The sequence below is a fragment of the Anguilla rostrata genome, chromosome 3 (assembly GCF_018555375.3).
Source record: "Anguilla rostrata isolate EN2019 chromosome 3, ASM1855537v3, whole genome shotgun sequence".
In the NCBI taxonomy this organism is placed as follows: Eukaryota; Metazoa; Chordata; class Actinopteri; order Anguilliformes; family Anguillidae; genus Anguilla; species Anguilla rostrata.
This window is the reverse complement of record NC_057935.1, coordinates 42,782,595-42,808,869: the sequence shown is the minus strand read 5'-3', so window position 1 is coordinate 42,808,869 and position 26,275 is coordinate 42,782,595. Positions and strand designations below refer to the sequence as shown.

The 26,275-nt window shown below is 44.5% G+C and overlaps 1 protein-coding gene across 9 annotated transcripts in view; it reads right to left on the bottom strand.

The window, feature by feature from the left end:
* Positions 1-19: 19 nt before the first annotated feature.
* LOC135250915 (syntaxin-binding protein 5-like) overlaps positions 20-26,275 on the bottom strand; it is a 177,388-nt gene continuing 151,132 nt past the window's right edge. For 5 of the 9 annotated variants that reach the window (XM_064327727.1, XM_064327730.1, XM_064327728.1 and 2 more), the window contains 10 exons: positions 24,154-24,258; positions 21,203-21,256; positions 18,329-18,505; positions 12,091-12,195; positions 9,509-9,748; positions 8,709-9,072; positions 6,619-6,784; positions 4,493-4,604; positions 3,160-3,380; positions 20-2,762 (listed from right to left, as the gene is read on the bottom strand). In XM_064327727.1, the coding sequence (XP_064183797.1) occupies positions 2,721-2,762; positions 3,160-3,380; positions 4,493-4,604; positions 6,619-6,784; positions 8,709-9,072; positions 9,509-9,748; positions 12,091-12,195; positions 18,329-18,505; positions 21,203-21,256; positions 24,154-24,258 (1,586 nt within the window). In that variant the 3' untranslated portion in view covers positions 20-2,720. The remainder of the gene's footprint in view (positions 2,763-3,159; positions 3,381-4,492; positions 4,605-6,618; positions 6,785-8,708; positions 9,073-9,508; positions 9,749-12,090; positions 12,196-18,328; positions 18,506-21,202; positions 21,257-24,153; positions 24,259-26,275) is intronic. The other 4 variants (XM_064327732.1, XM_064327734.1, XM_064327735.1 and 1 more) reach the window with 2 other exon arrangements.

Sequence of the window (26,275 nt, the reverse complement as noted above, 5' to 3'; positions counted from 1 at the left end):
ATACACACAGAATCTAGTGTGAACATCAATCAATGTTTATTTTGCATCAACATATTCTGTTTTTTTTCTGTAACTTCTACTACACTACTAGGATATTAAGAAGAAAACAAAGTGGCAGGATTCAGTTAAAGGAGACAAACTTTGCGGCCACTTTTGATTAAAAAATAATAAAGAAAAAAAGAAAAACGAGACAATGATTCAATAACAAAACTACAGAGTGAAATACAGGGACTCCCACAGAACTGAAACATCAGTTACAGTACCACCCATAAACAGGTACAATAGCCACAGACAATTCTCAGAACTGTATTTGTTCCCCGGGATGTACATATTAATATGAAAATTGAAAGTGTACAAACAAAACACCCAGTCAATATTATTGTAATTTATAGCCATTAAGGACAGTCACACTGACGGGCTGAACACAAATCTCTTTGAATTGGGCACACAACAAGAATTCCCTGCAACCCCATTTTGTTGTACACACAATGTCCACACAGTTACCAGCTATCCATGATCAGACCTGGACACTGTGGAGAGCACACACTGGGCTCTAGGTAGGAAATGGATCAGTTTCAACTTGGCATCATTTAGTGAACGGCATTATTGGCATTTTTGAAGACCTTGTGCTGGTGCTAATGAAGGAATTCAGACAGGTATATGTAAAAGCCATGGATGTCTTTTCAGCATGAAAACCAGAGGAAGATGGATTCATTGCTGGAATCTGAGTAGTTTTTAAAACCAATTTCACTAAGTTTAATATCTGTGCTTAGACCATTCGTACACAGTGATCTGCTGTATTATTTAATCCAAAATGCCTCTGATCAGCGCTTCAACATGTCGTTGTTATGCACTACCACTGAGATACTCAACATATACATTACATAACAACATAGCACATTTTTAGGACAAATACTCACAGAAAGGTTGTCACCAAGAACTATGGGGCAGGGATTGTTATTGCAGACTACTACTAAAGTATCTAAGGCAAAAGCATGTAAAACAAATATAACCTGAAGGATAAAATGCATTTGGAGTAAGGTGCAGAAAATGTTGATTGAAGATGCATCAGTATGAAAGAGAGACACACATGATTGCCATTGCACTCTGTAAGACCAGTCAGTTTACTATAGGATTTCTATATACATGTATGGTAAAAATATCCAAAAACCACAAGATGTTTCATGACTATACCTTGATAGTGGATAAGTTCAGTCTCTGTCATCTCTTCCCTAAGGTGACCAGCAACTGACCAAGGTTTTTTTTAGTTTTTAATTAAATATACTTTATATAGAAATAAATGTTGATAACACCATAAACTATAAAAGAGTCTAACGAGGACGTCTTTATGAAATGGAAATGCATGGCTCTCTCACAGTGACAGTCTGACGTATAGCAATATAGACGCATAGATCTGTCATTTACGTTTGATTGCTTTGATTGCTTTGGCAGAGCCTATAGCTCATATTTGAATTGCCTCCGGGGAATCACAATACTGTAGCTATGACAAAATGTGCAAATATAGATGTGCGTGTATGTGTGTGCGCGTGTATGTATGTATAAGCAAAACCAAAACGAGCTAAACAGAACTGTGACAAACGTCCATTAAAGGCCACCTATCTATTCCATAGAAAATGTATTAGGTCAAGCACATGAGCTTTACTACTTTACAATCAGAGTTCACCCATCCAGGTTATGGCACATGAAATACGGATATGCATATGGACCTAAACAAACAAAACAGGAATTTATTCATGTCTTCCAACCTCGGTTCCATAACCAGACACATACACTCGAAACAGCTTTCATTCCATGTACAGTATATACGTATAATTTGGGATGTCTAAGGAGTAATACTGAATCCAAAAGTAGTCGCAGCCAATAAAAAGCTAAATATCTGGTTAAACTGAACTGCAAACTAGACTGCGCACCAATGAATAACCAGTGACCGCACCTGAAAAATAGATTTGCTTGAGTGAACGTGTATCAGAGTTAGGCTGGCACATGACGGATCTTGTTTTTTTCTTGCAAAGAAGATTTAGTGTTTAGAGTAGCATTGTTTAAAAAGCAAATAGCTTTATTCTAAAATATCACTTGTCTGTAAAAGGAAGAAAAAAAAAAATCATAAAAGCCCAGAATATTTTGGCCTTGTAGCAATTTGGGGTATATTTCTTTTTTGTTTCTTTTTACTTTTTTTTTTTTTTTTGTACTTTTTAAACGATCTCAAAAAATAGAAAGTTTTTTTTTTAAGTTAGTTTCTAAATTGACTTAAATTAATAAATAAACTTTTTTTCTTTCAAATGTCGTAACATGCTGCTTCTAGTATGGCAGTTTTTTTGTTTGATTATTCACCTTTCTTGTTTCATGCAATTTGGCTTATTTTCATCCTTTGTTACAGTAGCCACTGAGACGTGACGGGTGAGAGGATCCTAAAACGGAAATGAACCACGATCCAGGGGGTAATAGAGAGAGGGGGTAATACCGAGGAACCTCACTTTACAAACCCCCCCACCCCCACCCCCCATTTGGTCAGGTACCGTCCCTCCATAGTCTACAGAATCCATCCACCATGCTGTTCAGCTCCGACAACCAATGGGAATTGTCCTCTCCAGCGGTTGCCAGGAAGAACAGAAACACAAAGCCAGTGCTAGTGCCATGTCTCTCCCCGTTTCATTCGTCCATTTCCCTCAGGGAAGAGAAATGATTCTTCCTCCAGGATTTTAGAACTGATACCACTTCTTATCCTTGCATTTCAGCATCAGCTGTGGGAAGTAAAGACAGGCATGAACTAAACGTCCTAATATCAGTACTTCTAATACAATATAATATGGCTCTATTCACAATTTCATCACCAAAACTGTACATACAACAGCATTCTTCATGATGGAAATCAAAGATGATCTGGACAAATACTGTATAGACAGGCTACATAAATACAGAATATACTGTACAGCACATTTCTTTTTTGTTATTTATTATTTTTGTTTCTCTTTTTTCACATCACATCTTAAGGTTACATTTGCATATTATTTGGTGCTAAAAACGTACTGTTCCACGGCTCAGCTACTAATGACGTGATCGGATCAGTCACATACTGTAAGACCATTTGGTGTCAGATAAAAGGCAGGCAGGATTCACCGTTCCCCTGCTGTACCGTACCTCATGGGCGTGTTTGGAGAACATGTCCGCGCTGGACATCATCAGCGCCGTGCGTTCCTCCAGCTCGCCCAGCCTCTGGCCTCGCTCGTCCAGAGCGACGCGGGCCCTGGCCAGGTCGCTCACCACCCCCCCGGCCGCCGCCTTCATTCCCTCCACCCCGCCCTGACCCGGGATGTGCTGGGCCAGGCTGCGCGACCCCTTCCCTGCTGCGGCCTCTCCGACTGAGAGAGAGAGAGAGAGAGAAAGAGAGATGGGTGGAACGAGAGAGAGAGAGATGAGTGGAACGAGAGAGAGAGAGAGAGAGGGGGGTGGAACGAGAGAGAGAGAGAGAGAGAGGGGTGGAACGAGAGAGAGAGAGAGGAGTGGAACGAGAGAGAGAGAGAGAGAGAGATGGGTGGAATGAGCGAGAGAGAGAGAGAAAGAGAGAGAGAGAGAGATGGGTGGAACGAGAGAGAGATGGGTGGAACGAGAGAGAGAGAGAAACAGCAAGAGGAGAGAGGAGAAGAGAGGAGAGGAGAGAGAGAGGACAAGAGCAAGAGAGAGAGGGCAGGAGAGAAACAGCAAGAGGAGGGAATGAATTTGGTTTTATTTTTGCCTCTGGAAAATGCATTTCCTGAGGATTTACATTCATTTGCCACACAGGGAATGAAACTCTCCCACGTGCCGGGCATCCTACGTTGGGGGTGGGGGGGTGGGGGTGGATTAGGGCACCTTCTTGTGGGGTCCCTTATTTGATTCTCTCATTTCTTTCCCGTTCATGTACTTATTTCTTTATTCTTCATTCATTATATCTTTATTGTTTATTTTTGATAGTTGTTTATATTATAAAATGTTTTTCATGTTATAATGGTTTTTCGTGTTACTTGGAAGCAGCAGCTGATTACACAGTTAACACATCTCCCCTGGGTTCTCACCGGGTTGTGCTGTTTAAGCTGCAGACATTAAAAACCAGCAGACCCCATGTCTCCCCAGGCCAAGGGCTGAGCACCACCATAATGGATGGACAATCAGGGGTGCACAATGATGGTCAATCTGTTTTAGGATTTCAGGCAAACTTATGCTGTTTATTATTTTATCAGCCCAATCAATTATTTCATCTGCCATTTTTGATAAGGTGCGCTACAGTTGCAGATTGCGCTTAGGAAAAATAATCTACATTTGTCAAACGTAGGAGTGAACCAGCACTGCCGTATACAGGTGTTTATAAAATTAAAACAGAATAATTTGAACAAAAGGCAGGCCACACTGCAGACCTCCTGAAATTGAGTTGTGCAGCCCTGCTCCTTATCATTGGCGGTGATGGCAGCGATTCATTCCCACTCATGTGACTTACACAGCTCCTCCCTGTCGAAGGTTTGTGTGTTTCCCCCGAAGAAGCCCTTCAGGAAGCCTCTGTTCTGGGCCTCTGGGGTCTCCACCGGAGTGAACAGCTCCCCCAGCATATCCTGCCATTGACCAATCAAATAAAAACATCAATTAATAATCTAACCGATAAATCAATGTGTCCATGCATCCATTCACCTATCTATACATCCCCTTAATCCATCTGCTCATCTGTACATCTGCACCGCTAATCGATCTAAAACAACCATTCAATCAACCAACCAATCAGTCAATTGTTTGTGATTAAACTGATTGCTCCAAGCTAAGGATGCACCCAAAATTTTCGGTCAACTGATGTGTGGCTGCTGTCTTGTTTTGGTGTGCATTTGAAATGAATGAATGCATGGAAATCACAATCTTAAGCATATGATTCTGTCTACTGCTGATAACGCCTTACACTTTGAATTCCATTCCAGTTTTAAATTTAGACAGTGAAGTTCATGAAACATCAGCGTGTTCAGCTGTTTAGTTCGCTGAAGCTTCAGAAAAACAATCATGCCTATATTAATTATAATATTATAAAATAACTGTGTTCAGTCATATCTATGATGCGCTGACAATCTCTGTGTTTGCGCACATTTGGCAAATCCGTGCTCCTCTGCCTGTATTTCTTTGTCTAAAATGTGTTTGGGATGTTTCTGGACGTGACACTCTTTTCAATGTGGGGAGGGGAGGGTGTGGCTACAGAGCCTATGGGGTGGGATCAGGTTTCAGCAGAGCGTTTTATTGCTAGCTACTGCAATGGCGGAGATGAAGTACAGTGAAGCGGACAAGCTGACAGGGCTCGTTCAAAAACCAGAGCCACCTTGGAATTGCTTTTCCTCAATAGCCGAAGTAGAGTAAGGGGGCTGGGTTGCAGACAGAGGAGGAGACTTCGTTGATTGTAAACACAAGTCCACAGCAAGGCTAAAAATAAATCCTGCATAGTATGCCTTTAAAAGTCATTAAAGTTTCCTCATACATCCCAGTTTGCTATAATTATAGGAGATAGTTTGTATATGCATCCTGGGATGTTGTTTGATTAATTGCTACGTTGCTTTGTGATTTTTTGTTAATTACCAGTATCAGGGTTTCTCAATCCTGGTCCTGGAGAACCACAAGATCTACTTGTTTTTATTGTTACTCAGCACTTAATTATTGATTAAAGTGATTAATTACACAGTTAACTCAGCTTTTTGGGTCTAAATTAGTTGTTGATTTTAAGGCAAAAACAAAAGCAATCCAAGTGTGTGGCTCTCCGGGATCAGGGCTGGGGACTCTAGTGTGTGTGTGTGTGCGTGTGTGTGTGTGTGTGCGTGCACACCCAGGTGAATGCTGCTTTACTGATAGCTAGGCATTAGTTTACTTGTCTTTCTTATAGACAATTATGGCAAAGAGAGGGACTTTTGGTGACTTAGCTCAGCATAGCTCTGACAGCATAGGAAAGCCATGAATTCAGGATTATTGCCTAAAATTAACAGCACGGGTGTGATGTACAGCACCCTTACCACGGGTGATTTACATAAGCTCACAATGCTAATTGCACATTATCCTTTCATCCGGCAATTGATTTCGGCACCAGGGTAACACAAAACACTGTGGGACAGCACCCTGAGACGAGTGATTGCAAACCAAGTTCTCAATTCACTCGCTGCCTCACTGCTGTGTTTTGGAGTCTGTGTTTCCAAAGTTATTGGCTGATATGATGATGATCCAGGCAGCAATATTTCCCTAAAATACGCTGAATAGCTGGGATCACGGGGAGAACAGCAAACAGATAAAAAAATATAGACAGTTGCTTGCACATTAACAAGTTCCAGGGGTATTAATTAGGATTTATGAGGGGAAAATAAATACCTGCATGCTGTATTATATGCTCCGAAAACAAACTCAATGGTGCCAAAAATGTTTTGAAAAACACATTCTCTCTGCCTCTCTGAAACACACAAACACACATTCATGCACGCATACACATACACACACACACACACACACGCATGCACACATGCACGCTCACACACACACGCACCCGCGCGCTCAGGCACACGCACACATGCACGTGCAGGCACACGCACGCACACACACACGCACACACACCTGCAGGCTGTCACACATCTCCTGGCTGTACGTGATGCGCTGGATCTCAGTGGGGGAGCTCAGGTAGAGGGCCTGGCCCCCGTCGGTGAAGCAGAAGGTCCGGGCGATGCGCATGTCCGTCAGCGGAAGGTAGTTGACGTCCAGCAGGGGGCGCAGGCTGGGCAGGCTGCAGCGACATCAAGAAAGCGGCCAATGGGAGATCGCACACAGCTGTCTGCAGAAACCCTGTCCACATCTCTTCACATCAAGGGTGTCAAATAAGGTCCTGGAGGGCTGCAGCGCTTTTGTCATTTCCTTTCCATCAGCAACCAATAAGGGCCATGAAAATAAGGTGTGTGGACTCTTTATAAAATCAGTGGCTTAATTTAAGCGTGTTTGGAACAGTCTACATCAACAGACACTGCAGGCCTACAGGATTGTGGTGTGACACCCCTGGTTACGTAATTGATGAAAACATGTCACTAATGAAAAATGGAGCCTGTGTATTCATTATAACACTTCGAGGGAGAATGTATGAAATAAAAAATATCCCAGTTTAATTCTTCTAACAATGACGTGGTAAACAATGAGGGGAAGTTTTTTCCCTTTGTGACTCATTACACACTTACTTTTGAAAGTGCCTACTACTGAGGATGACAGTATGGTGACCTGTTAGAGTTTTGGAAATAAGAGCTTACATTCATATAGCCTTTAAGAGTAAGTGTGCTGATCTAATAGATAAGGATAGGGTGAAACCTATATACTGAATACGAGCCCTCATTGGGCACCCGAGAATCATAATGTGGCTGTTGGCTCAGAAGCGGGCAAGGCAGGGCAGCATGGGTCAATAGGGATTGGTAGGTAGGGGTCAGTGATCTTTGGTGAGGGTGGGCAGGGGTCAGTAACTGGTGGTAGAGGTCAGTAGTCGTTGATATGGGTGGATAGGGTCAGTAACTGATGATAGGTGCAGTGATTGCTGGTAAGGGTGTGTAGAGGTCAGTAACTGATGACAGGTGCAGTGATTGCTGGTAAGGGTGTGTAGAGGTCAGTAACTGATGACAGGTGCAGTGATTGCTGGTAAGGGTGTGTAGAGGTCAGTAACTGATGACAGGTGCAGTGATTGCTGGTAAGGGTGTGTAGAGGTCAGTAACTGACGATCGGGTTCCGTTATTGCTGGTGAGGGTGTGTAGGGGTCAGTAACTGACAGTCGGGTTCTGTGATTGCTGGTAAGTGTGTGCAGAGGTCAGTAACTGACGGTCGGGTTCAGTGAGTATTGGTAAGGGTGTGTAGAGGTCAGTAACTGACAGTCGGGTTCTGTGATTGCTGGTAAGAGTGTGCAGAGGTCAGTAACTGACGGTTGGGTCCAGTGAGTATTGGTAAGGTTGCGTAGAAGTCAGTAACTGACAGTGGAGGTCAGTAATCATTGATAAGGGTGGGTATGATCAGTAATGGACAGTAGGGGTCAGTGACATTGGTAAGGGAGTGTAGAGTTCAGTAACTGACAGTGGAGGTCAGTAATCATTGATAAGGGTGGGTATGATCAGTAGTGGACAGTAGGGGTCAGTGACATTGGTAAGGGAGTGTAGAGTTCAGTAACTGACAGTGGAGGTCAGTAATCATTGATAAGGGTGGGTATGATCAGTAGTGGACGGTAGGGGTCAGTGACATCGGTAAGGGAGTGTAGAGTTCAGTAACTGACAGTAGGGTTCAGCGATTGCTGGTAAGGTTGTGTAGAAGTCAGTAACTGACAGTAGGGTTCAGTGACATTGGTAAGGGAGTGTAGAGGTCAGTAACTGACAGTGGAGGTCAGTAATCGTTGATAAGGGTGGGTATGATCAGTAGTGGACAGTAGGGGTCAGTGACATTGGTAAGGTTGTGTAGAAGTCAGTAACTGACAGTGGAGGTCAGTAATCATTGATAAGGGTGGGTATGATCAGTAGTGGACAGTAGGGGTCAGTGACATTGGTAAGGTTGTGTAGAAGTCAGTAACTGACAGTGGAGGTCAGTAATCATTGATAAGGGTGGGTATGATCAGTAGTGGACAGTAGGGCTCAGTGACATTGGTAAGGGAGTGTAGAGTTCAGTAACTGACAGTAGGGTTCAGTCCCTACCTGAGCATCATGATGTGCCCGTTGGCGCAGAAGCAGGCCAGGCCGACGCTGCCGCAGACGGACACCACGTCGGCCCGCAGGACGAAGGACGACTCGGTGATGTTGTGGGCGAACAGGCAGGTCTGCGCCGGCATGAGGAAGACCTTGGCCTGCCGCTCCGAGCACACCACCGCCAGGTGGCCCTCCCTGGCCACGTCCTGGGACGAGCCGGGCGAGAAGTTCACCAGCTTGCGCTTCCGGGGCCTGTCGTGGTCCTCGTGAGCGTGGGGGTCCCGCCACGCCTCGTAGGGGCTCGGGATCAGAGCGCCCCCGCAGTCCAGCGACCCGAACCTCAAAACCGACCCCTTCAGCATCAGCACTGAACCTGGGCGCCACAGGACGGAGGAGAGAGAGAGAGAGAGAGAGAGAGAGGGCAGGGAGGAGAAAGAGATGGAGAGGAAAGAGGGAGACAGAAGAAATGAGAGATAGGGAAGAGGGGGGAGAGAGGGACCAGAGGAGAGTAAAAGCAAAGGAACGCAGTAATAAGAGGGTAAGAGATGGCAGAGAGGAGAAGATAAAGGGAGAGAGAGAAGAAAGGGAAAAGGGCAGAAAGCAGAAGAAAGGACAGAAATGGAGCAGAGAAGGGATGAGGGGAGAGGGCGGAGGAGACAGGAGAGGACACAGAGAAGGAAGGGCAGAAGATAGAGAGGAGAAACGAAACAGCCGTAAGATAACGTTCTGAACGTCACTGCAGACCCATCCACGGTCCGTTCGTTGATCCACCGAAACTGTCGGTCACGGGCGTGTCGGGCGGGGCTCACCGCTCGGCGCCACGGTCACCGGCTCGTCCAGCCGGTCCTCGTCGTCGGCGGGGACGCAGAGGGCGAGGATGAGGACCACGCCCAGACTGGTGCCCACCCACAGGCAGGGGGAGGGCGCGGCGTCCGTCTTGCAGGCGAAGGACTCCATGAAGTGCAGCGTGGTCACGGCCTCCTTGGTCTCGCGGTCGATGCTGGAGACGCTGGAGCTGCGCGAGTGGCTGAAGGAGTTCTCGCGGCTCTCTGCGGGGGGCGCCGGTGAGCGGCACGGAGTGGCAAAGGCCCCACAAACCCAGGAGCAGAGGAAGCAAAACACACCCCGGTTAGACATCATTAACCTGCCCACGTGCTCCAGTCCTGGGGTGTCCAATAGTATCCGAAAAGGTCCTGTGTGGGCGCACGTTGTTGTTTTATGCCCAGAATTACGACACCTAATTCTATTTATCAAGGTCTTGATTGAAGACCATGATTAGTTAATTAGTAGTTCATTTGTAGAATCGGGTTTCTTAGTGCTGGGCCAAAACAAAAACCTGCACGCACACCTTCCCTTTTCGGATAAGACTGGATACCCCTGCTCTAGTCTCTAATCCAAGGCTGCCCAATCCCGTTCCTGGAGATCTACTGTCCTGTAGGTTTTCATTTCAACCCTAATTTGGCACGTGTGGTTCTACTAATTAGCGGCTCCACAAAATCTCTAGCTGTTGAATGAGGTGTGTTTTATTAGGGTTGGAGTGCAAACCTACAGGACGGTAGATATCCAGGAGCAGGGTTTGGCAGCCCTGCCCTAATCTCACTAAGCTCTAACAGGAGTGGGCATGTCCAGTTCTGGAGGGCCAATCAGTATGTAAGTTTCAACCAGTTACTCTGGTTAAATGAGCTAATTGGCTGCAGAATGCAACATTGGTTCACTTGTAGATTAGATAACAGTAAAACATTTCATATAGGGACACAAGAAGTCATTTATGCGCTGATCAAGAAATGGTAAATGGTAAATGGACTGCATTTATATAGCGCTTTTATCCAAAGCGCTTTACAATTGATGCCTCTCATTCGCCAGAGCAGTTAGGGGTTAGGTGTCTTGCTCAAGGACACTTCGACATGCCCAGGGTGGGGTTTGAACCGGCAACCCTCTGACTGCCAGACAATCGGTCTTACCTCCTGAGCTATGTCGCATATGCCGCAGCTATGTCGCATATCTAAAATGTCAGATGGTGTAAATGTTTGGGCTAATTGTGTAATTGAGGCCAGAAGTTGACATGAAAACCATAAATGGATATGCCCCTTGTTGCCCACCTCTACAACTCTACAACTCTACAACTACCGAGCTGCACAACACACACCAGGAACAAAGGCACCAGTTTCCACTGAAACAAACAGAATTGTCCAGACCAGGGTGATCACATGACAGGAGAGAAATCAATACACTTAAAACATGTAAGAAAGGAACCTTGACACATTTATTTCAATTTCTTTCATTGCTCCCTTATGTTTTCCCAAATCAGGACAGGGGAAACTTACAGAAAAGTAAGTTAAACATTGAATTTCACGCATAGACACACAGACACAGAAACCCACACGAGTAACCATGAGCTAAACCCACATATTAAAGAAAGGCACAGCCCTTTAAATGTTTAGATGTTACATTCCTCACATAATTAAATCTTCCAAGTCCAAGACCTACACTTTTGCACTGCTTGATTATGTCTCATTTCAGATCTGGGAAAGGAAAACTAAAATGATGTTAGTTAGGCCCCATGAGTTACAAAATGGGTGGAGCTACCATATTCTCACTGATGCGGACCAATGATTGTGTTTTGCTGCGGAGACCAAATTTGATTTGATTGATTCAAGTGAGTCAGCTGCTAAACTAACCAAATGGTAAATGGAAATAGCCATTCAACAGCAGGGTCGTCCGAAGTGCTTCTGTAGGACTGGTAGTGAAGCTTTGCATCCAAAGCTAACAACATACCAACATCCTGACAACTGTGCTAATTTAAAGACATTGCTAATCCAAATGAAGTGAAAATAAACGTTTCAAGGTTGCCAATTTTAACCAACTGGCCGGAGTGATGTTTCTTGTTTTTGCAGCCGGGGTGGGGGGATAGTTTGTGGGCGTACTGGTGATTAAGATCATGGATTGCGGGGGGGAAATCATAGACATTTTTTTGTCTTTATTTGCAGTGAAATGTAAAGCATGTTGGCATACCTGCACTAAATACTGCTAAATACTCAGCACCCCTACCCTAATGTTGTTGGCAATAACAAAAAAAACTAACACTGCCAAAATGTATATACACTTCCAACTACTGTATATAATACATACAACCATCGAACATTGAAACAAACATCCTGAGAGACCTACTGAACACGTATACCCATGTAGTACAGACAATATTATTTTAGCAATATATACAGAATATATCTGTATATATCTATTTATTATTTGTTTTCGGCCAGGTGAAGGAAGTCAGCTGGCACTGGACAAGAACAAACTCAAGGGCTGGGACACCAGCGGACAAACGGGCAGGGAAGGGGGACAGGGCGACCGAAACAAAGCCCCAGGCCACGCCCGGCAACGCCCTTACCTTTCTCGCCCCAGGAGTAGGCGGTGGTGGGGGTGTGGTGCTCTTCGTGAGAGTACATACTGACTCCATGTAGCTGATGTAGCATTGCCCGTCTGGAAGCAAACCCTACACTTCCCCCCGCCCCAACCAAACATACACATGCACACACGCCACACACACATACGGACAGGCAAGCAGGCAGCGCCAAACGATCACAGAGAGGGAAAGAGAAGATACAGCTGAACAGGAAGTGCAAAGCCAGAAAGCCACACTCGCTTCCTGATTATACACAGCCAACTACATGGCCTTCAACTTTCAGAAATCAGTTTTTTTTTTTTTTTTTGTCACCATACATTGATTAATGCTATTGGAATTAAAAAGGAAAAACCACAATCAAGACTGCCACACACTAACAACCGTCTCAGACAACTGGAATAAGGTTACAATAATCAGAAGTCACAAAAACTGCGTCCATTTGGATGAGCAAAAAGTTTTGAAAAAGCTAATTTAACAGAACATTTCAACCATGGAAAAAATATAGGGAACGCACAAAACCCACTTCTCCTTTGGTTGATAAACAAGATATGAATATCCCCCAGGTATATAAAGACAGTTTCATTTTACTGCCTCATCTTGGTAGCAACATGTGAACATAGGAAAAACATAATGGCTTTTTTTTTTTTAGTTGACTGGAGCTGAGGGACCCATTTCGGGACTTCAGTTTCGATGTTCTTGCGCGGGTGCTGCTTGGTTGCGTTTAACTGTCAGAGCACACTGACAGGAAATGGAACATTTTTGGGGAGGGTGGCAACCGCAGGAGTGAAAAAAAAAATTACGCAAGAAATCTGCTATGTTTATCGCAGATGACACACAACACAATAATCTACTGAACCTGTAGTTATCTACAACCTGTCATCAGGCGGACAGAGACATTGTAGGAGGCACAGAGGTGTAAAACACACATTCAAAAAGGTGAGCAACCCCATATTAAACCTTATATATCCCTCACCCTTAAAAGCTTAAGAGCTGATCAGGATAAAAATGGTGTTGCTGGCTGCAGACAAGTCTCTTGAAGAGTGCCGCCTAGCGGCTTGTTCGTTCGTCACGATTCACTAAATTGCTGATTTAAATATGCGATGAGCCCTCATTTGATCATTTTGTAGGTGGTACCGCCTACACCGCTAGGAGGCTGAGGACATAACCTTTAATTTTGGGTGTGACCTCACTGCGGCATTGGCATGGGGCCTCACTAATTCCGTTTTCAGCCAACTTACCATAGAGCGTACGTGCATGTCTGCATGTGTGTGTGTGTGTGTGTGTGTCGGTGTTGAGGTGACACCAGTAAACTGTGACAGAATGAAACCTACCACAAACGTATCCCAAAATGGAGGGAGGCGTTTACAGGCATTCACACTGACATTTTTAGCACTGATGCGGGTATTGGCATAGTATGAAACAGTATTGTCAGCCATGGTCAAATGCAGCCCACTATAGAAATACTATAGACATCTTCACCCTTTGATCATTATTCAGATGCATCAAAAATGGTCCATTTCTGTATTTGCAGTGTCAGAATATATCCCACTAGTGACACAACTATAACTAATTAAAGATGCCATTGACTTTGTTTACACACAAGTACAATACATCCATTCATACATTATTGATTTACAAATAGAACAGGGAAAATGTTTGTCCTGTATACACTTTTAAAATTAAATTCTACCCATGAGCTAATTATTGGTTTTGAGATGGAAGTTGATCCACATATTTTTTTATGGATGTCTCCAAATCATAAAATATAAAAAATAACTATAATAGAAATAAATTGCTTTATGAACATGAGAAATGTATAGGCCCAGGCAGAAAAATAAATAAATAAATAACACTTTTCTAATCTAACTGCAGGAGAAAAATGACATAACCCTTAGGCTATTAATTAAAATTAAAACATAGAAACATCCAAGGCATGTCAAAGGAAGAACTGAAAAAGAAAATGCTTGAAGGCTACATATTTCTAGGCCGGTCTCGTGTTCCACCATTGATTCAGAGGGGCCAGCCAGTGGTTAATCTCACTCCGAAATCCACCGGCTGGCAAGCAACTGACGCAGCCAGACTGCACGCACCTTATCCCTCAGTAGAGGTCGCTGGTGCACAATGAGACATGAACAGACTTTCGCGATGCTGTGGTTACTTTGCTCGACTGCCCTCCGCAATCGGTACTAGCGCTGTCAGGATCTGATACCAGACAGCAAGGTGCAAGCACACGCTTGCGTCTTTAATAAGACGAGACACCAGCAGTACGAGGCACCAACAACACCCCACAAAGCTTAAACGTAATCAGGAGCTGACAACACGAGGAAAGCAGCAGTGGACTGTAGTAAAATGTAGACTGGAGCGCCTGCACTGCCTTACTTTTTTGTTTATTTTAACTTTTTTTACTTGCACTTTGGCCCTGTCGTTCCATTAAGGTGGTCGAACTTTGCGCCTATATTTTAGATTCCTTGGGCGAGTCCAACTCAGCTCTATTAAAAACGACCAAAAAGGCCTGCCTAAACCCAAATGAATCACAGGCAAACAGACCCATTTCTAGGCGACCACCAAGCACAACCCTGTGTTCCTGACACGTGCACTTTCAGCGTGTCCAGCAGTCCCATGGCACTCACAAGCAAGCGTCCCTCCCTGAGCTGGGAACAAACCAACCAAGGAACAGCCCGTGAAACCATTCGCCCGCGGTGGGCCGTCAATAACAGCGATGAGGGAAAGGGAGAGTGCAAAAATCCTACAAAACGACTTATGTTATTGTTAATTAAGGAGAACACGTCGGAGCTGTTCGGGATGTGTAATTGAGTTGTCTGACTGCAGCAGGAAGGGTTGGTCAGACCCATATCACTGTCAGAGCGAGTTTGCAAGAACAGATTCGAGAAGATGAGGGTGCTAATGTCCTCTCTGGTCTCTGACAGATATCCATAGATGTCACACGATAAGAATGCAGGCATCAGTGATCATGACTAGATAACGAGGTTTTAACGTGCTTTAAATGACTCTAATATTAACGAGGCTTTAAACAAAAGGGAAGATAAGGCGGAACCGCTTGGGTGCCCAATTAAGGAGTTTATAAGATTTACAAAAATCGGTTTCTGGTAAATAGTGAGACAATGTGCCGTGCGGGGCAAAAACAAACGCTTTTTAAATGGGTAGCCTACAGCAACTGCAGCAGTCGGGGGGTTTGGTGTTCGTTCATGGAATAAATTGTAGTCGGTAAAAATGCATCATACCCAGTCTCGCTGCGAACGTTCCTTCCCACTCTCTCCTGCGCAATGAGCTCATTTACACCGCAGGTCTTGATGTCCTGTTCCGATGTTTTGTCTATATATCCTATTTTTTGACCGCCTGTTCACGTCTACTTTTAAAAGCGACTCATATTCGATACCTGTGCTCACACGGTTCATGCTTGAAACAACCTGCATGCGGACTCAAGTGTTTGGTTACCGATGCGAAAGTTCGAACAACCACGCCACCTCGGCCGTATCGCCATCTACAATGGTTACAAGACGAGACGAAAATAATGATTGAAGCTATTTCTTTCCGAAGCGTATTAGGTCCGCAACGAACATCCCCTGTATTTAGGCCTGTAATATACCTCTTGGCCCCACGTATAAGGCCGTAACCTTGGTATTCGCCACTGGACTGAGCCGTCGTCCTCCATTTAACTTCTTTTAACATTTACCATTACTACCAGGAGACCGGTTGTGCATGTGATATAGATTAAGTGTTATTCAAATGAGAAAAACGTACGAATATATCGCATTATGAATGACGTGCGAATGGTAATGACCGGGCTACTCCGATATATGCGTTTAGACGAGTCGCATTGGCAGATATCCGATTCCTATTGAATTTATTTCCACATGTGAATGTGACCCAAAACGAATCTGAAAATAGTCGGGTTCGTCTGCTTTTTCCTGTTTACGCGTACATAGTACATATCCGATTTGTGCCACCCGGCTGTGAGCAGAAAATCGAAATTGGGTCACTTTTACCAGGCAGAGAAAGCAGGGTGCGATTATGTCTGCTACGACAGAGCATTTAACAGTGTCGTTTAAGACTGCCATGGTGCTTGGCTTTTTTTATGGAGTCTAAATCAATGGGATTAAAACACAGTCATGTCCCACTCATAGCAGAAAATCCTCACACAATTTAGTCTTGAATAAATCACTTAAGAACTGAAAGCTGTTAAACCAAGGGCCAGACTTCCTGCAGCCATTAAATTTTGTGGCAAAGATCACCTTTTAACGAGAGAAGACTCACAGCTGCAAGAAAATACACTTCTACTCAGCACATGGTTGAACTCGGCTTTCTTCAGTATTGTTTATTTTCTGTAGACCACGCAGTGCCCGCACGTGAGGCAACAGTGACCTTCCTGTAAATGGGTGAGGTTTCGTGGATAGTCATAAGACTGCATCAACCACAGGCTGCCATGCTCATAAACACAAGTACCCTTTATAAAACTCCCTGTTTCTCAACCTACAATCTGTGAGGATCGTGGACAGACATGTTTTCTAATGCAACTTGCTAGGATGCAGTCGTTGAAGTTGGTGAAAAAAAAAACATTCCTAAAGTAAAAAAAAAAAAAAGCAAATTTAAAAAGTTGTACTAGTCACTCTGAAAAAGAGTGACTGCAAAGCAAATGTAATAGATGCAAATAACTAAATATGTCTTTTATATGACTGTATGGCAATCACCGATTTTCCACAGCAGAAAAATGGACAGAATCACTGCCATGAGTGTAGAAGGGAAAAGCTGAAGTTACAGATCCTGCAGTTCTGTTCTATGCAGAGGGATGGCCACTATGTTTAAACACCCCATGCAGTAGAGACTGGGGTTTCTACACATCGGTATGTGGACTGAGACACAAAGATGTGATTGTACCTGATCACTCAGCAGAATACTGATTTTCACACTTTAAAATGTCCCCGAGTCCCTGGTATTTGTCTTGATTGCTGAGAACTCTTTATCAGCTGTAAAAGCGTGCCGAGACTTTGATGTACCGTATGTACTTATGACGTACCCACGATGACTGCCTCTGGGCTGAGGGCTTAACGTCTGTATAGATCTATATCTTGATCTGGAAAAATCACACCCCTGACAACGCGGGCAGGTGAAGGAGCACGACAGCTTCGCTGCGGCGCGTCCAGGTGAACTTGCCGGGGGGGGGGGGACGGGGACGGAAATAGAGCGGGTACAGCCACGCCCCTCGGTCTCCTGGAGACGCAGGCGGGGTGCCGAACAGCGAGGCGAGGTGATGTCACAGCAATGACACCTGGTCTAGAAAAGGTGAGAAGTACGGTAGCGCGGAAGTGACATGTGATATACTCTCATTTGTTTTTATCCTGCGGTTTGTGTGCTCACCTACTAGCCCAAAGCATGACACGGCATAGATTTCAGAGGGATAACGGCTAAGTGCAGTGAGAATAAATCGCTTTACTGCAATTCAAGGATGGATGAGATAGCTCAGCTCTGTCATGTACACCAGCACCGATCCAAACATAAAGAGGTTGTCTTTTTTTGTTTTTTTTGGAAAAATAAATAAATAAATAAATAAATAAATAAACAAATAGTCACCGACTGGGGGAGACAGAGAGCTATCTTAGCCTTGGGGTAAAATAAAAAAGTTGGTTATGTTTAAGAGATCGAAGTTACCAACTTTTACACTGTCCAGCCCCACCACCCCCACCCTTCCCCCTCAGGGACCTCCCTCTTTCCCCCTCCAATCCCATTAAGCAGTGGGGTAATAGCCAGGGCTAATATAAACAGGGGCAAGACAGAGGTAAAGCCACCGTTCTGGTACAAAAGAGGAGCTCAACCAATCACAGGGTACTTTGGTAACAACCAGTGGTGGAAAGTGAAGGGGTCAGAAAGTTCTGCCATGTGTTTCTTCTACCCGTTTCACTAATTAGTTCTACCTCCTGGCTGAAGAGTTGTGCTAATTTGGCAAATCCAGCTAACTGGCACAAAATATTGGGGATGACTTTTACTTCCTGAACAAAGATTTTCCACCCCAGGTATCAACCAAACAATGCGGACAGTGATTGGTGGTCACTCTCCGGCTGTGCATCTTGACTCACTGTGGTAAGTATAGTCTGAAAGAACTGACCATTGTATGATTGGTGAAACTGTTTTCTACCAGCAAGGTAACATCACAACAGTCTGCTTCCTGTTTTATTAAACCTGGTAACAAACAGTGAAGCGCACGCACCTTCTGTGTGGGAAACAGGCAAAGAGATCTCCATGCAGGCAGCGGATTGGGCCTTCCGGAAGGGCGGTCGGCCGGGCCCCCGTCGGCTCAACCTGGTCCCCTCGGGACCTGGGGGGCGTGGTCTCCCAGCAGCACAAGGCTGGGAGGTGGGACTAGTGCAATGTCCGTTTACATGATCTGCAATGACGGCACCGCATTAGTACAGGACAAAATAATGCACAACAGTCATTTGAGAACAAAGCCAGGAGGACAGGAAAGGATGGGATGAATAGAAACTCCAATCGAAGCCACAAGAAAGAGAGAGAAAAAAGGGAAAGGACAATCATAGGAAAGAGAGAAAGAAAGAAAGGAAGAAACAGTCACCACAACTACTATCAAAAATAAAGAATAATGAAATACATAGATGAATGGAAGAAGAGTGAGAGAATCAAATGAATGAACCCCCCAAAGAGGTGCCCCAACAGCCCCCCCCCCCCACCAACGTAGAATGCCCAGCAGGTGGGAGAGTTTCATTCCCTGTGTGACAAATGAATATAAATCCAGAGGAAATGCATTTTTCAGAGGAAAAAAATAAAATCAAATTCATCTGACAGTTGACAGTCTCTCTCGCTCATTCGCTCTTTCTCCCTCTCTCTCTTTATCACAGAATGTGCACATTTTGAATTATTTATCTTGGAACAGCTTGAACCCTCGAGCCAAAGCATTCAAGGTCCAGAAAAAAAGAAAAAAGAAATAGAAATTCAAAAGCAGGTCTGTTTTTCTTATGTATACAGCATGTTCAATCTTTTATTAGTGCTTGAAAGAGGAAATCAACATTTTTAACAGCATGTCATGCATAGCAGAGACTCAAGAGGATGACTTTCTTACTGCTGTAGTATTCCTGTTTGCACGACTGCACGTTTGTGTGTGTGTGTGTGCGTATGTGTGTGCCTACCTGCCCGTCTCTGTGCGGATGTGTGGTGTCGTGCTATATCTCAACAGCATTCGCCTTTGATGCTATTGAGATACAGCATGATGTGCCAAAACCTTCTCCATTGTGTTTCACAGATTTATTATATTTTATATTTTTTTATGTTTTTGAGAAAGAACAGTGGTCCCCCCCTCTGCCAAGTTCTTGACGGCTAACCAGCCCCTGCAGGCTGTCTGGAGGCATTGTGTCATTCATCTGTACAGATTCTAACAGCACTGTGAGCTCAGGTACCCTGCTACTACCTGGGAGAAGGAAAGAAGGGTTAACGAGAGGACGGCAGTCATAAGTTTTTATTGCGGAAGCAGATTCGAAGGCCCCTTCGACCCCTTGTTCAAACGCCAATGCCGGTGCGATTTCTGAAGCGACCGAGCGAACTGTCAAATGATGCAACCTTGGGCGGCGTGAGTTTCTCAGAGAGGTCAAAGCTTTATGGATTTGGCTTTTTTGCACCGGCTAATAACATCCAAAAAAGAACAAAACGGGTGGAGAGAGCACGTGCGTGCATAATTCGTAATTTATCTGTAGGCTTTCGACAGCCCAGCACACAGTGTCCCGCACTTAGGCTCTCCTGATAGCACGACGCTGTCAGCATCACATAATGCAGGCGGTGCTTACCTCCCACAGTAAGTGCTGTCCCTGTGCTCACCGCAGTAATCGCTAACACTCATTAGACCCTCGGGGCTACCGCTCACGACTGATGGGATGATAATTAGGCACACATAATTTGTGCCCTCTGACAGGGGCCAAAAACGAGATACGCGATTGGCTAATAGTTTCACCTTTGTTGCAAACTCATAAAAACTTGAAAAACTCACGAAACTCACAGAAACAAAAGAAAAACGTGTTAAAAGCACAAAAATAGAGGTGAGTATGTGAGCCAGATTTAATTGTGGGTTGTTGTATTAATCCTAGAATTTCCGCACTGAGAGGATATGACAGTAGGCAGCATAAATTGAAAATTTTGACTCACTGTGAAATCTCTTCTCACTGGATGACAGATACTTTCATGGCTTGGAATTTAGATGGAATTGAATGCATTGTAAACATGTCAGTTTCGATACAATGGTCTTGAGGAGACCAGTGATGCATTTTTTAAAATAATTCTTGGATCATTCTTTTGATCCAAATCCAAACTTCAATCCAAACTATCCAAACTTGTCTTTTAATGTTTATGCACTGCTGATATATAGTAGATAAAACTGTATATTCATACTTACTCTCTTACTTTCACACACACACACACACACACACACACACACATGCATACATGCACGCACACACATACTTTCAGATGAATTTGATTTATGCAGTCCCCTACAGGAACCAGTCTCCCACCACCTACAGCTTACTGCTGCACACTTACCGGCCTGTCAAAAATCACATACTATCTCTACCATACATTTCATTCAGATATCACACTTCCAGGCTTTAATTCCCAGCAAGAAATAGCGTAAAACCTCATACATGACTTACCAAAAACAAAGCCATATTTATGGCAAAAGCCAGAAAGAAGAAAGGGTGGAGTCAAGCACAATGATGTAATGAGATAGATTTGAGTCAGAGACTGAATGGACCAATCACAATGAGCGGAGGGAGGCCCTTCAAGAGCGCACCTCACCAAGGATCATGAGACATGAGATAAGAGCGACCTTTGGAAACACTTGCAAAATGTGCTGAACGCCATTTTTTAAAATAACAAAAAGAAATGTTTTAAAAAGTCACGGAAGAGGGAGGCCAACAGACTTAAATGGACAGCTCTGAGAGGAGCTTTAAGAGAAAATGCCTTTGTGGTGCAAAGCGAAGAACATAAAAATATCTGTCATCAATAAACAGGACAGAGAGAAAGTGAAGAAAAACAAAATGAAATTTTTTTAAAAGGAACTGTTGGCTTTCGCCTACCGTACCAAGATCAGTCTTAAGATCTGTGGGCAGACTTAGCTTTCTGCCTGGTCCCCTAACTGAAAAAAAGAAACAGGAAAGAAAGTCGCTGTTAATCCATTAAAGAAAAGAACAAAAAAACAGAACTGTAACCAAAAAAATGAGAAATAACCTTGAAAGCATACATAAGAAAAGAAATGAATAACCATATTTGGGGAAAAAAAAAAACAAATTAAACGTGCAAGAGTGCAAAAATGCAACATTGCAGGCAGGTGCTGGAACACGCATGCTCAGACGCATTCCACAAGCGACAACCCCCCCCACCCACCACCCACCACCCCCTCCCCCAACCCCCCCCGGTCTGGCAGCCACTGATATACAGCGCTACCGGTATAGAGCATGACTCCATATTTACTGCATATTCTCGCCGCTGCTGGTGACGCACGGCATTTCAGCGCTCTCGCTTTAAATCCCGCTCGTTCGCCGCACCAGTGCGTCCATAACACTGACCGCTCGCTTTAATTCATGGCCTGTCACCCATGTTTATGGCCACTTTCACCGTGATGAAGACTGAACCTGAGAGCTGGAGACCCACGGGTCCAGCGGAAACAGAGGCAGGGGGGAGCTAGCGGGGGTTTTTCGAGGGGCTGGCGGGGGGGGGGTTGGGGGGGGGTGTGGCCGGGGGGTAGTCAATGATTAGGTGATTTCAGCAAAGGAGTTAGAGACCCGAAGACTGCATACAGGAGGAAAAAAAAAACCTCAATATAGAATGGTTATGCCACAATGTTCAAAATAAAACGAAGAAAATGAAATTAAACATTTTGCAAGCATTTTGCAGTACATACAAACTGCAAAGGTTAATAAAATGCTGGAAATGATCCTTTGATTCACATTTTAGATTGAATGCGTGGACTGCATTGGATTAATATAAAATATTGCACACTCAGGCATTGTTAGGTCAGTACATTCATTGTGCATGTATCTGTCTATGTGTTTTCCATAAACCTAATGTGAGATGACTGACTTTATAGAAGAGCAAAGTTATATTCCTTGCTGAATTACAGATGCTGGTAGATTGCATACTGTGACAGCTTGTACAGACAGTACTGGCCACACATGGTGACCCAACATGAGGACATAACCTTAGTGATTCAAAGTTTTAGGTCCTCAACTGTATGTGTGTCTCTCTCGCTTCAGACCAGTGGGGCGATGGGTGTGTCAACATACTGCCCTCTGCATTTGTGAAGCCTTGGGGTGACATTTTACCCAGAAAACATTTGTTGTTAGCATGTGTAGCTGTCCACAGGCTTGAGTTCATCTTTGGAATAAAAAGTCTGTTGTGTGACGCAGTCCTCTTGTGAATAACCCTATTTGAGAGTGCTCCAGACGTGTACTTGACCATTGAAACAGCCTCTAGGACAGCAGAGATTCAGCATAAATGACTTTAATTCTGGAGTCAGACCATGGACCCGAATGACACAGAGCACTGGAGCTACCTCACAGAACCCTAGTGCTGCAGTCATGATTTATGCCTTGGCAACTGATTACAAGCAAAGCTATACCAAATAAGAGATTATGTTGGTGATTCGTTTGAAAAATAGCTGAATCTGACAAGGCCGTTTGCCCATGTCGAATGAGACTGACCTTAAAAACAGGAAAGAAAGAAAAAAAAAAAAAGATTAATAAGGATGCCTTCTAGGAAATTCTTAGTTTTAAGTACAAAGTTTTAATACATAAAGACAGTATCCCTACACATTCTATGAAAAGGCAAAGTATTACAAAAATGTTCCTACTATGCAGTTTCTCACAAAAAAAGGACATAAAAGTGCTGCGTTTCTTATTTCAGTAAACATCCCTGCTGATAATCGGAATGAGATTTAGTCAGAATGAAATGTGCTTCCCGTAAAAAAAAGAGGAAGAGAGGCGAGGGAAACCGCCAGCACGTGTGCTGCGAAATTGAATTCCGGATCGATAAAAAGTGCGCCGGGCGTTTTGGGGCGCGGAACATGGCGTTTTTTTTAACGAGGAAAGCTGAGTTTGCATCCTCTCGCTGAGCATTACGCCGCTGGATTCAGGAGCTCCTGAGCCACGAGGGTTTGGGATGGGCAAAAATACACTTCATAACACTAACAACATTTTTAACGTTTTCTGCAGTCCTTCACCAATAAATTTAACTACAGTCAAAATGGCAGAGACGTAGTTAAATTTGTGTACATATGTGCACACACTGCATATATTTCGGATACATGATATTCTGTATTCTTGCTGGTTAGCCTTGAAAGGGAAACATCTTGGGACAACCAGGGCCCCACAGTGCAACCGTCTGTTTTCTGTATTTATTCAAATGGGACACCTCAGAGTTATTGTAGTTCAGTCTGCAGAACTAGCCTGGGAGGCAAACACACTTTTAACGTAAACTATGAATGCAGTCATCCACACTGAACTCAGTGTCAAGTATTAAACATTTTGCGGAGAAATATAAACAAGCAAACCAGCCTCTACAGCGCAAGCTGTTGCTATTATTAAAGGAATGAGATGTGGTGAAAATCGGTCTGGTGAGAGGAAAAAAAAACAGCCATCACATTTTACGATGAGAGAAAAGGGTGCGAGTTTACCCCACTCACAGAGTACACGGACGAATATCCCACAAAACAGCGAGTCACACCCCTCCTCCCCTCTCCCCACTTCCCTTCCCCCCACACAACATTGTTAATAGGCAACATTCACGCGATATTACTGTAAATCATTTCCACAAAATGGGGGGGATGTCATCACAACATCACTGCAAGAGCTTCGGGATCAGGCGTCAGGGCTGACGTGCGTAAAATGGATGGGGGGGGGAGGAGCGACGGCCCGGACCGCCAGAGATGACCGCATGCACCAGGGCCCTCAGAGACACCGTCGCCCCCTGCAGGCCGGATGACGACGATGCCGCTCCCCCTCCCCCGCCCGGCCCGGCCTGGCCTCGCGCGCTTACCGTTGTCCAGCAAGTGAAAGACGGGGCTGTAGTGGCTGGCCTTCACATTGGCCGCAGGCTCGTGCATGCCCCGGGGGTCATTGTGAAGGGAGGAAGGGTGCAGAACTGAAATAAAAAAATTAAAAAAACATAAACAAGACAAAATAAAAACGAAGCCAAAGAACCGACGGGGGAGACTGCCGCTTCCGTGACGGTCTGGGGAGTGAGATAAAAGAAGGCAAGGACAAAGAAACGGCGGCACAGTGTCAATGTCAATGGAAAAAGGCCAGAGCGCCACAGCAGCCTGCCGCCCGTGTTGTGCGCTAACACCCGCATTAAGCCTTATTAAGCGTCCCTCAGGCTCGATCTCGGGCTAGGCTGCAGAGCTACGCTCATTGTGTTTTCGTTGGCTCGCGTGTTAATGACTTGTTTCCGTGGGTTGTTAGGACATAAGGCACAGGACATAAAGTCACCGGTGCTATTAATATACAATTGATAGTAAAGCATAATGGACCTAAGACTACAACCTCTTTTGAAACATACTGCACAAGGTATTATGCTTACCCTTATAAACTCGTATTAGTGTATATATATATGGCTAATGTGTGTATGTTGTTACGTCTTCTGTGATGGATATAAACACATATAAATGCATTATATAATGCTACATAGCTCCTGACATAAGGGGAAGTGCTACTCGGCTACCTCAGAACCCATTAAAACAACAGTAGCTGCCGAAGAATCACACACACCTCTTCTTTAGATAAGACAAAAGTATAACAAAAAAGGTATGTGCTTCAACTCTTAAGAATATTATCATTTTTCATTTGTCCGTGCAAGTCTCAAACTTTTCTACCAACTTTTTTCTTGGTTTGGCAGTATATGGGTCAAGCATGATAGCACCATTACGTTTTGGCATGAGGCAGATGCTCTTAATGCAGCCACCATTTTATTTTTTATGTGCAATCCATTTAAGACGCTTGATATTTAATGAAGCAATTCAGTTTAAGTACCCGGTTCAGAGGTATGATGGGAATGACCTGGGAATGGAGCCCATAACCTTACGCTCCCAGCTCCCGAAGCACTACACTGTCCTTCCGCTCTTGCGTCCTTAGATCCACACAGCAGCCGCACGCTACTTTCAAAAGGAACGCTTTTTTTCCTCCTACTTCTAACACAGGTAGCATCAAAGAGAAAAACACCATGTTCACATTTTCCTCGCAAGCCTTCACCCCTGGCGATCTCGTATGCCCCCGTGGTTTAAAGTTGCAAGATGTTTTGCTCGGGAGCAGGGAACAGGAACGCGAAGATCGATTAGCGAATGATTTCCTTCGCTAGGTCTGAAGAAAATAGCCTTGTTTTACTTATTTCATTATTTATATTTTTTTTCCCCGGCCCCGCAGCCTCAGGATTTCTCAAGGGGGTGAATCCACACGCCGCTATCCCAGATTATTATAGACAGAGAGCATGCTATAATGAACAGGGTCGCCAACAATAGTCCAGAGACAGAAACATCAATATCCAAGGGAGCGGATTGAAGAGCCCGGCCAATTAGGAGAAAGTAATGCATAAGCAAAGGAAGCCTCGTGGAGCTGTGAAAGGTACGGCGTGTGGCCTGTCTATTAAAAGTGAAGAGGCAAGGACAGCGAGGTCCACAGGCTCGCTAACAAGCCTCCCCGAGTCACACCCATGCCGGGCGCCAGGCAGGCGCTGACAGGGCTGTGCTCCGTAATGACCAGAGACAGACAGCGCAAAACACACCAAGAGCGCACAAACACACACACACGCACATATGCACACACAATCACACACGCACGCACACACACACACGCACATATACACACACAATCACGCACGCTCGCACACACACACACATGCACACGGACACACACGCACGCACATACACACACACACAATCACACACATGCACACACACACGCAATCACACACAGCACACACACACACACACAATTACACATGCACGCACACGGACACACACGCACGCACATACACACACACACAATCACACACATGCACACACACACGCAATCACACACCACACACACACACACACACAATCACACATGCACGCACACGGACAGACACGCACACGCATACACACACACACAATCACATGCACATG